Source organism: Chaetura pelagica, unplaced genomic scaffold (assembly GCF_000747805.2).
Source record: "Chaetura pelagica isolate M959 unplaced genomic scaffold, ChaPel_1.0 scaffold38, whole genome shotgun sequence".
NCBI classification, from domain to species: Eukaryota; Metazoa; Chordata; class Aves; order Apodiformes; family Apodidae; genus Chaetura; species Chaetura pelagica.
Genome location: NW_009954181.1, coordinates 149,676 through 161,511, shown reverse-complemented (window position 1 = coordinate 161,511; position 11,836 = coordinate 149,676). Strand labels below are relative to the sequence as shown.

General features: G+C 47.6%; 2 protein-coding genes across 3 annotated transcripts in view; both read right to left on the bottom strand.

The window, feature by feature from the left end:
• NFRKB (nuclear factor related to kappaB binding protein) overlaps positions 1-3,399 on the bottom strand; it is a 16,977-nt gene extending 13,578 nt beyond the window's left edge. The window contains exons 1-5 of one of the 2 annotated variants that reach the window (XM_010002872.1): positions 3,268-3,399; positions 2,677-2,878; positions 2,470-2,597; positions 590-764; positions 291-392 (exon numbers count right to left, since the gene is read on the bottom strand). In XM_010002872.1, coding sequence (XP_010001174.1) covers positions 291-392; positions 590-764; positions 2,470-2,597; positions 2,677-2,878; positions 3,268-3,396 — 736 coding nt within the window. In that variant the 5' untranslated portion in view covers positions 3,397-3,399. Of the gene's footprint in view, positions 1-290; positions 409-572; positions 765-2,469; positions 2,598-2,676; positions 2,879-3,267 lie in introns of both variants that reach the window. The other variant, XM_010002871.1, reaches the window with a different exon arrangement.
• A 4,403-nt stretch (positions 3,400-7,802) lies between these two features.
• Positions 7,803-11,836, bottom strand: part of PRDM10 (PR domain containing 10) — a 33,092-nt gene continuing 29,058 nt past the window's right edge. The window contains 5 exon segments of the mRNA XM_010002870.1: positions 7,803-8,030; positions 8,575-8,687; positions 9,269-9,437; positions 10,044-10,184; positions 11,430-11,582. Of these exon segments, the coding sequence (XP_010001172.1) occupies positions 7,803-8,030; positions 8,575-8,687; positions 9,269-9,437; positions 10,044-10,184; positions 11,430-11,582 (804 nt within the window).

The window sequence follows — 11,836 nt, the reverse complement described above, 5'->3', positions numbered from 1 at the left end:
GTCCCTCAGCACACACACCAAAATGTTGCGAACAAAGCTAATGCTTCAACTGTTAAAGTCAAAATACATCAGAGAAATCACTAGTGTTCCACAAACTGTTGAACCTTTTGTTCAAATCCTAACCTTCCAGTAAGAAAAATACTAAGTAAACTGGGAGAAGAGCCAACTCTTTTGGAGCCTGCAAAAATGAAGCATTCTCATAAAGCAACAGATTTTCAAATTAATTTCTTGCAGGGTCTCAAAGTAATTCTCACCCCTATATCCACACTGACCCCCAGTTTGGTTCTCACCTGCTGTTCTCATATCCAAGGTGGACAATGTAGGGATCACTCGCAGGGGAACTGGTGGACTTGAACAACGTGCAGGAGAACTTGGAAACCAGGAGCTTTGATCTAAAATAAAAAATAACTACATTAACTTATGCAAGGCCTAACACCAAACACATCATTCTGTCCACCCGTGTTCATTAGAGCACAGTCAATAAAACTGCAGAGCAGGCTCCATTCTTCTGTCAAAGCTACTGTCCCCAGACCAAAATTTCTCTTTCTCTGTTCACACCTCAGACCTGTAGCTTGTCTCAGGGCATTACCTTCCTCATCAGAAGACACGGTGGTATCTCCACACTCCTCTTTCACTTCCCTCAGGATCTTCAAGTAGCGTCGATGTGTCCGCCTGTCCCGTTCCTCCGTGTCATAGGTGGGTGGGAAGTGCCTCCTCCGCAGGGTCATGTCAGGGCCTCCTTTCCGAGCCAACTCCAGCAAGTGCTGGAAGATGAGATACACTTGACATGAACTGAAAGCTGCCACAGCTCAGCTCAGCTCACACACTGTTGGCAAGCTCAATGTCTGGCGTGGGTGCAGCAAGCACCTCAGCTCTTTATGTCGTGATCAGAAAGTATCGGCACCTGCCGAGTATGATAATTTAAAACCAGCATTTCAGACCATCATCTAAAGGGGGGGAAAGAGCAAAGGGAAATTTTTACACCCTCATCTGCACACACACCACCACCTCCCTGCTATTTGCAATGGACTGTTGTTGAGAGGAACCCAGCCATTGGTGTGAGACCCACAGGTGCAGCTTCCATGCCAAATTCTTAACACAGACATGGAGCATTTGTCTCTTGCCAAGAACACCTTTTAACCCTCGTGGCTACAGAACAAGTAACTTCCTACACACTTCTGTGTTCTTTTTCCCATATCACTGTGGGGTGTTTTATGAAGACTTCATACACCTACTTGTTTAGAAAACTTACAGAAACAGTAGAAAATGAAGGCAGAGTGACTTGTTAACAGGACATTAAGGTTTAAGGGAGCAAATGCAGGATGTGGGGGACAATGTGGCAGGGAAAAAAGACACTATACACAAGTGAGAGCTGTAAGAGCTTCAAAACCTGAAATTTGCCAAAATAACAATGTTTCTACAGGTCTTAATGAGGAGGGGCTGTACAGCCTGGAGTAGAGGAGGCTGAGGGGAGACCTCGTTGCTCTCTACAACTACCTGGAAGGAGGACGTGGTGAGGTGGGTGTTGGGCTCTTCCCCCTAGTGACCAGCAATAGTACATGAGGAAATGGAGTAAAGTTGCACCAGGGGAGGTTCAGGCTGGATATTAGAAACAACTTCACAGAAAGAGTGCTGAGACATTGGAACAGGCTGCCCAGGGAGGTGCTAGAGGTACTGTCCCTGGAGTTGTTAAAAAAATGGGTGGATGTGGTACTTCAGGAGATAGAATCATAGAATCCTAGGGGTTGGAAGGGACCTTGAAAGATCATCTAGTCCAACCCCTCTGCCAGAGCAGGGTCACCCAGAGCACATCACACAGGAAGGCATCCAGGTGGGTTTTGAATGTCTCCAATGAAGGAGACTCCACAGCCTCTCTGGGCAGTCTGTTCCAGGGCTCTGTCACTCTCACAGGAAAAATTCTTTTTCAGATATTCACCTTGAACCTCCTATGCTCCAATTTGCACCCATTACCCCTTGTCCTATCACTGGTCATCACTGAGAAAAGCCTAACTCCATCTCCCTGACACTCACCCCTTACATATTTGTAAACATTGATGAGGTCACCCCTCAGTCTCCTTTTCTCCAAGCCCAACAGACCCAGCTCCCTCAGCCTTTCCTCATCAGGTAGATGTTCCACTCCCTTAATCATCTTTGTAGCTCTGCGCTGGACTCTTTCCAGCAGTTCCCTGTCCTTCTTGAACTGAGGGGTTAGGGGTTGCAGGGTGGACGGGGGTTTGCAGGGTTGATAGGGGGTTTCAGGAGATGGGTTAGTGGCTGGGGGTTGCAGGGTGGACAGTTGGACCGGTCTTTTCCAACCTTACTGATTCTATGATTCTAGTGTGTTACAGGCTTCCCGAGAAAACCAGAAACCCGGCATCCACCTGAGGGAAGACCTCTGGGAACTCCGAATGCAAGAACACCCAGCCCCTTTGCTGCAGTTCCAGCAGAGGAGGCAGCAGTGGCACTCACGTTGCGGGAGGCGAGGATCTGCTTGAGCAGGCGGTAGAAGTACTGCTGCTGGGAGCTCAGGTAGCGCTTGTACTGCGACTTCAAGCACAGCTGCCGGTACTTCACCACCTCGGGGTTGAAGTGCCCATCTGGGAGAAAGAGGTAAGAAAAACACTTCCAGTTCCCAGCCACTGCTAGTGGAGAACTTTACCCTGAAAAGGCACCGACCTCGGAAAAGCTTCTGGGCGATGTGCAGGGGGTTCCCAAATCGGAAGTTCTCGCCGCTGAACAAGGCGGAGATGAGCTTGTTCTGGTGCTCCCGGTTGTTGTCAGGGAAGTGAGGCAGGAATTTTTTCAGGTGGTCTTGCTGAGCTTCTGTCAGCACCTCCTGCCACGTGGACAAGCTGACGACGTCGAAGAAGATCTCAGGCTGCAAAGAAGAGCAGTGAAGAAAACGCGTCCGTGTCCTTGGCTGTTTTCCAGCCCCAAAGGCTTTCCGTGGGTGAGCGGGACTCACACCACGTGCAGAAAACACGAGTGGAAAGAGGTAACGAGGAAAAGACTGATGCTTGTCAATTCCAAACTTGAAACAAACAAAACTGCCTTAAAGCCATTCTTTAAATAAGATAAATTGTTATCTAGAAAAAGAACGTGACGATAAGTTTTAAAATAAGTTTTCCTGACATTAATCAAAGCCCTTTTGGATTTGCTTTTTCTAGGACAGCCAGAAACACGTCCCCTCATTTCAGTGTGCCCACAAAGGGAGTCACACAGAGGTTCTGCCAGGGCCATGGGAAGGCAAATCCCAGCAGGACTCACGTCCTCCAGCAGGTCCTCGGGCAGGCTGACCCGGGTGCTGCCCAGCATGCAGTCCTCCATGATCCGCGCGCCGTCCCCGCAGGGCCCCAGCTCCAGGGGGTCGCTCAGCATCTGATCCAGGGAGTCCATCCTTCACCTGCTCCCGGGCGACGGCAGCAAAACCTTCACCTGAAAAAATCCCAAATCCAGGTCGTTGTGTGTGTGTGTGTGTGTCCCAAGCTGAGGAAGGGCTGAAAAGCCGTGTTGGGAGGGGTTGTTTACATCACAGAGTCACAAAACGGTTTGGGTTGGAAGGGACCTTAAAGATCACCCAGATCCAACCCCCTGCACAGGCAGGGACACCTCCCAGCAGCCCAGGCTGCTCCAGGACACGGGGATGGATAGAGAAGGACACGGGGATGGGGGGACAGAAGGACACGGGGATGGATAGAGAAGGACACGGGGATGGGGGGACAGAAGGACACGGGGATGGATAGAGAAGGACACGGGGATGGGGGGACAGAAGGACACGGGGATGGATAGAGAAGGACACGGGGATGGGGGGACAGAAGGACACGGGGATGGATAGAGAAGGACACGGGGATGGGGGGACAGAAGGACACGGGGATGGATAGAGAAGGACACGGGGATGGGGGGACAGAAGGACACGGGGATGGATAGAGAAGGACACGGGGATGGGGGGACAGAAGGACACGGGGATGGATAGAGAAGGACACGGGGATGGGGGGACAGAAGGACACGGGGATGGATAGAGAAGGACACGGGGATGGGGGGACAGAAGGACACGGGGATGGATAGAGAAGGACACGGGGATGGGGGGACAGAAGGACACGGGGATGGATAGAGAAGGACACGGGGATGGGGGGACAGAAGGACACGGGGATGGATAGAGAAGGACACGGGGATGGGGGGACAGAAGGACACGGGGATGGATAGAGAAGGACACGGGGATGGGGGGACAGAAGGACACGGGGATGGATAGAGAAGGACACGGGGATGGGGGGACAGAAGGACACGGGGATGGATAGAGAAGGACACGGGGATGGGGGGACAGAAGGACACGGGGATGGATAGAGAAGGACACGGGGATGGGGGGACAGAAGGACACGGGGATGGATAGAGAAGGACACGGGGATGGGGGGACAGAAGGACACGGGGATGGATAGAGAAGGACACGGGGATGGGGGGACAGAAGGACACGGGGATGGATAGAGAAGGACACGGGGATGGGGGGACAGAAGGACACGGGGATGGATAGAGAAGGACACGGGGATGGGGGGACAGAAGGACACGGGGATGGATAGAGAAGGACACGGGGATGGGGGGACAGAAGGACACGGGGATGGATAGAGAAGGACACGGGGATGGGGGGACAGAAGGACACGGGGATGGATAGAGAAGGACACGGGGATGGGGGGACAGAAGGACACGGGGATGGATAGAGAAGGACACGGGGATGGGGGGACAGAAGGACACGGGGATGGGGGGACAGAAGGACACGGGGATGGGGGGACAGAAGGACACAGGCCCTGGGCCTTGTCAGAGGTTCCCTCACCAGCCCAGCCCTGCCTCCCCCCCCACCGTTGAAAACAATAAAATAAATAATAATAAAAAAAACGCAAACAGAAGAAGATTTATTGATGTGAGAGGTTTTTGTTTCTTTTCTGCCAGGCCAGACAAGACTATGAGCTGGGCCTTGTCAGAGGTTCCCTCACCAGCCCAGCCCTGCCTCCCCCCCACCCCTGAAAACAATAAAATAAATAATAATAAAAAAAACGCAAACAGAAGAAGATTTATTGATGTGAGAGGTTTTTGTTTGTTTTCTGCCAGGCCAGACAAGACTATGAGCACGGGAACAGTCACCGAGGGTACAACCAGCAGACAGAGTTAAGTGACAAGGCCGAGCAGGCCAAGGGGTGCAGGGTCAGGGGGCTTTGTACTCATGGATTTCACCAGGAAGATGGAGAGTTGGACCAAAAACACCTACAAGGAGCAGCACTGGGCACGGAGGAGAGCACAGGGACACCCAGCTGCTGCCAAGGCTCCAGAGTTCAGCTCCTGGGGGACATGGACAGCCTTGGGTTGCTCTGGTTTAAAAAATAATTCATCCTGTACCTTCTGCACTGCAGAAATTGGGGGCGGGGGGAAATCAATGCAAACTACTGTCTATTTTGCTGGCCATGCCCTCACTGTGGCTCCCTACATGGGAAGGAGAATTCATGATGCTGCAGTTTCCAGTGATGCTTCTCTCCAGAGGCATTTATTAAACTGGGGACACCCTAAAGCAGGTACTGAGAACACTGGTGTCACATTGAGTTCAAGGAGAATGTTTTACAATAGTTTTCTAGACCACCTTGTAGTTCTCAACTCTAGGTAACTGGTACAGGTCTCCTCAAGTCCATGTTCCTTTCCAGCAAAGGTGAATGGAGCAAAATATTTTTTTAAACCCCACATCTGCAGTATCATTTAAGGGAAAAAGAGTCAGCTGTGCCTTTAAACAGAGCTTTAAAGACTTTAAAATGGCTTCTGTAGAGCAGTATCCACTGCTGAAATCAGTGGGCTCCCAAATCCACTGAACGTTAAGATGCTCATCACTGCACTTGATGAAACAGGGTTCTCATTAATTTCACTCATCTCTTTAATGCCCCAGCACGGTGGTACAGCAAGAAAAGCCAAATCCCAGGCACAAATTAATCCACATTTTAGCAAGTCACTTCAGAGCCACCTCAGAACAGTTCTGAGCTGGTAATTATTTTCCATCTGATAATATCTCATCATGCACAGACACTATTTCCACACCTTATTAATGTTAATTAGCAAAGCAATACCTTTCTCTGTAAGGAACTTCATGTCCAGTCAGAGTATGAAGTTCTCTTACAGCTTTCACTGCATGAGGCCTGATGCCACAACCTGTAAACACCCATAGCACTTACCCACACTGGAAATCCTCATCTCAATCTGGGGGGTACATATGGAAATGGGTCCTGGGTTCACCCCCTATGCAACACAAGAGAACAAACCCAAATAACCTCTCCGAGTTCTTCAGTCTCAAGGGCCAACAAAAACACCCTCCTTAGGTTTAGTTTTATAAATAAATGTATCGTGTTACACACAGACATTCAGGGATGAGTTTTCAGGCAGTGAAATGAGGTTTAGACATACACAAAACATCCCATCAGGAGACAGGGCAGTTGCAGTCATAAACAAATACCAGAATGCATTAAATAACCAACAAGACCCGTGAAGAAGAATTATATTAGAACTAAAACAATACACTGCCTTTCAAGATAAACCTTTTTTCCCTTTCTGCTGTTCCCAAAATGCAAGATAAATTCTGTACACAGACCAGGCACAGGCAACCCTCAGAGATGGCTTTCTGTGTCCCATGAATAGTGGTCCACTAGCATGTTTCTTGTGTGTTTCCTGAGTCCAGGGCTGGTCATTTTATGGAATTGTCCAAAGGAATTAGAATGCATTATCAACAGGATGATTTGGAAAAATCAGAGTAAACAATTCTCCATCCAGTCTTCAAGGGGAAAAACACGTCCACTTTGAGGTGGGAACAGAGACCACTATCCCACATCTTCAGAGGTGTGTTCCTGGACCTTCATTTTCTCCTGACACAGCTACCTGTAGGTCACAGCAGAAGCTGCTATGCAGGCTAAGCTGAGCCTCTTTTCATTCCCAGGCAAAGAAGTGATTTTATTATTTATTTGTTTTTCTGCAAGTAATGAAGGGGAAAAGAGCTACCAGGTGCTCCATACTACCTTTATCTGCTACTATGGTTTTCATCAGTTTGTTCCACACAACGTGATTTTAAGACTGCACTTTCCCTTCTTGCTGGAACTGCTCGGTACAAGAGGGCAGGGCAGACAGCATGTAAACAGTTCTGGAGGACTGGAAAAATAATAATAATTTAATGCACTGCTTCAGCACATCTTCACAGCTTCATTGTTACATCCATCCCTGCACACATACACAAAGAGCTTTGCTGCTGCTCTTTTATCTCCAGGCAGTCTGCTCACAGCAAGCTGGGGTGTTCCCTTTCACCTTGGCTGCTGAAGCAAAGAGACAGGCAGCAGATCTGCCACATTCTGACCATTTACATGATGTCTTCCTGTTTAACAGCTCTTATTAAAAATATACATACAGCATCATCTGACAGTTGGCCTTCAGCTAGGCAAGCTTTTCCCCCCATACAATTGAAATACAAGTTATTTTACTGGAGTCACTTCCAAACAGGAAAAATAAGGGTCAGAAGACATGCCAAAAATAAAGTCCAGAGCAAGCAGAGGTTTCACTTCTCCTCTTGTCCTTTTTGTTAAAAGCTGCATAAAATGGCATCCCAGAAGGATTGGGAGGGTACTTCTTCATGGTCACCAGGGACTTAAACCCTCTTAAAGCATTAACAAGAGCTCCAAGTTGAAGTTAAATGAGCAAATACTTTAATAAAACATATTGAGCTCCAGGATACCCAGACATCTGGGTTTTCAGGGGAGGTGACAAGCAGAAGCCAGTGGCACCACGGGGCTTCTTCATTCATGTTCTGCTGAGAAAGTTCTGGGCTTGGTGATGTGCACCTCACTGCTGCTGGGGGCTGTGGTGATGATGTACTGGGTGGTTTGCTGCTGGCTGCTGGTTTGGGATTCCAGGGTATCCGAGGGGGCTGGAGGCTGGGAAACCCCAACCACGACCTCGCTGGAGAGCGAAGAGTTTTGTTTGACATCCAGTTCAGGCTGCCCTTCAGATATCACATAGTGAGTCTGTGTGGGGAACACAAAGAGAAGTAGTAATTGTTGCATCTCCTCTAACCTTTTCAGTTCTAGTGGTCTGTACCTTTCCTGTTGCTGTGCTGCAGGACATTTTGGTAGGAACAAGGAACTTGGAAATGAAGCTGCATTTCCTTTCAATTAATTTGAGAGCAACACAACCCTTGTCCTTTGTTTTCAAGTAGGTTGGGCTGCTTTACATGTGGTTAACTCACAAATGGTTAAACTAATTGTATGATTAACCCATCACTACAAATTAAAATAGCATTTTTTAATTCAACTACTCTAAAACAACCATTTTTAATACAATTATTCTGCAAGTTTTTTTCCATTTCCTACATGTTTCAGCAGAAGCTGCATTTCCAGTGGTCCAGTATCAGCACCCTTTAAGACAATACACTCTGGACCTCTTCAGGTACAGTTACTCTCTACTATGTGTCCCAAACATCCCTTCAGCATTCCTTTTAACCTTCAAACTGAAGGCTTTAAGTCTATGTTATTCTGGGTGAAAAAAAGAGGCCATGATTGTTTTCCTTACCTGAGTGACTGCTTTCACTTGCCCTGTGTTGACTGTGGTGACTGGTGTACCAACAGCGGTCTCTGCGATCACATACTGGCCTTGGGGAATGGTCATCATCTGAATCTCAGACGCTGAAACATGAACATTGGAGAATCAGGACCTTCAGTCAAACTCAAAGAACACCTTGAAAGATAATGTCTTAAGCCTGAGATAGTGGTTGTTGAGTAGAAATTCAGGTAGTGTAAAGCCTTGGGGAAAACTCTACAGGCCTCAAGAGAATTATGCCAGCCAGGTTTGGCAATTCATGCACAGATAGAACATCCTGTTCTTGCCTAAGATATCCTGGAATACCATCCAGAGCTGCATGGACATGAGACATAATTTCATGTCCCCAACTTCTGCATGATTCTTTCAAGCATCCACCCAAATCTGAACAAGCTATTTACTCTCCAACACATGGATACTTGCTGAATGCAAGTTCTTTGGAATAAAGGAGCCCAGTCTACCTGCCCAAACCACACACCAGATGATTACAGGACTACAATTGAAAAGCCAGTGGAAACATTTTCCTTTGCCCAAAAGTGTTTCTCTTCTTGGACAAAAGCTTAATGAGGTCTGGAAACACTATCCCATTTGCTAGCTGGAGAAATGGAGCACGTGCTAGTGCCACACAGCAGCCAGACTGCTAGTGAGAGCTCCTGGTGACACTTACAGTAGCTGCGAAATGAGTTCCAAGTGCTGGGGAGGTACGTGTGCTGGACTGAAGATCCTTGCTGCTGCTGGAGGGCCTGGTTTGGGGCAGGTGTAGTTGTCTGCATCTGTGAGGGGCTGAGTTACTGCTGAGACTGCTGTGAGGAAGGGCTCAAAGGCTGACCCCCAACCTAGAAATAAATAAAAAGGTATATTGTCAGTGTACCAAGGATTTCATACTTCCATACTGGTACAAACATATCCTTTTTATTAAGGGAAAACATGGGAAGTTTCTATAGAACGTATAGCACAGGAACTGCAGAGCTCTCTTCCCTCTCCCCCAGCTTGTTTCACTCTGTGGTTAGTCAGCAGAGATCAAGAAACTGAAATAGATTGTTCCTTGCCAAAGGTCACATCAGTCTGGCAGACAACCAGGAGGAGAGGCTAAAATCTACCAAGCACCACAGAGAGCTGAACTTCAAATATTTGAAGGATGCCAGTTTCCATTTAGCCAACCTTTTATTTGGCTGACTTAATTTAAGCTGCAAATTTATCTGTTCCCAGCCATTTATCTCTACCTTGTACAGACAGAAAAATAAACCATGAGAAATCCCCTTCCTCACATACCCTAGGGACATCTGGGAACTACTGGATGATCTCAGATGTCCATGTGAGAGCTATTTCATGTGTGGTCCTTTGAATGGCAGAGAAAAGGCTGTCTCCTGCAACAGCACAGGCAACATGCCAGCTGAGCAGACAGGCAGGGTAAGAATTCCTGCCAGAAAAGTGTGCAATACCTGGGATGGTGGCTGAGTTGCTGGTGCTGGCTCTGTCACCTGGATGTGCTGCACCTGGATGGCATGCTGGGTGTAGGTCTGGGGGTCATGGAGCTGCCCAACGTCCACTGTGGAGTGCTGGGACTGGTGAGGTGAGGTAGCCTGGAAAGAAAATACCAAAGCAGAGGCTTATACTTCAAATTCTTTGCAGAAGCAGTCATGTGAACTTCTGTTGTAGAAGGTCTGAACAATGAGGTGTAAGCGTTAGTGAGGCCACGGAACAGTCCTGTTCAAACCTGTGTTTACCCTCTTGGCACTCCTGGGAGATAAAGAAATGCACTTGGCAGATATAATGGCACAGGGAAGGTTACATTTCAGTGCTGTCAGTGGAAAGGAGTTGCTTGAGGTCACACAAGCTGCCTGTGGCAGGCACTAGACTTAAATCCAAGGGTCTGAAAAGCAGGATTAGTGTCAACCCCTGGGCCATCCTTCTTTGTAAGCACCTTTCTACAAGATGCAGACATACTGAAGACCTGAGTAGCCAATAGTGTAGCTTGGCATAGCTCTGTATCAAGGCAAGTGCTCAGAACCTTACTGATTAAAGACTTTTCTGAGCAACACTTGCTAATAATACCGATTAGAATAATTTAATTACAAGTCTCAGGCCTTGATAAAATGAATATTAGCTGCAGGAATCAGTATTCATACTCTTGTATCATTAGAAGAGCTGCTGTCAATGTTAACTAAGGCAATTGTTGAGACCTTTATTAACCAAATTCATAACCTGATTTGTAATGAGGGGCCAGAGAGAACACAGAATTTCAGATTCAAATTGAAACACGTGGTAGTTTCAGCTTCTCCTAGTAGATGATAGATTTGAAGGCTAGAGTGAGTTCTTGCACCTGCCCAAGTGATTTTCCTCACCTCAGTTACTCCAGTTACACTTTTTATTTTTAGGAGGCTGTTGAGCATCAGAAAATGAATATTCTAATAGGGGAAAAAGCAAGTGCTTTTTGTACTTCCAAATTCTGGTTCACTGAGAACAAGGAAGTACAAATATGTCCTCTCAGCTGCAAAAATGGGTCACCCACTGACCCACTTTTCTAGCTGTTGGAAGTTCCAGTTCCTAGAGACTCAAGTGAAGGTGCCCAGATGGGCAGAACTAAATTAGGACTGTGTTGATATGTCTCCAACAAGCTGATCAAGACTGGCAGGACTGTTTATGCTCAGTGCACCATGCACACAATGAAACCCTAAGATTAACCCATCAATTTCTCTCTAAAACAGCCTGTGCTACTTTTAATTACCATTCCTCAACCAACTTCCAAGCACTGCAGCTCCAAGAAAGCACAGGCTTGATATGGAAGGGATCAAAAGCACACCAAGTCCCCCAACAAGGTAACTCACCTGGGCCACTTGAACAACCTGCAGCTGTATGTGCTGAGGCTGCTGCAAGCCTGTTGTGTACTGGATCCGCTGGTAATCCCCCTGGGGAGTCCGATAGTCTGTGGTGAGGGTCTGGGATATCTCTGTCATGGCTTGGGTCAGCAAGTCTGTTGTCTGGGCAGGTGGAGAGAAATACAGACCATCAGCACATGTTGTCCACTGCACTGAACACTCCTGCAGGGCTGTAGGGTTGTTTTTTCATCACACTGAATCTACACTTACACCAGTGGGGTCACAAGCAATCACCAGGATTCATCCCCTGGGATTGCTCCCTTCTGTCTGAATGCTACCCAGGACCATTAAGGGATAACTTACAATAATAAGAGAATTATTTTCATCTTCTGACTTAAGGATATTCTACTAGACAA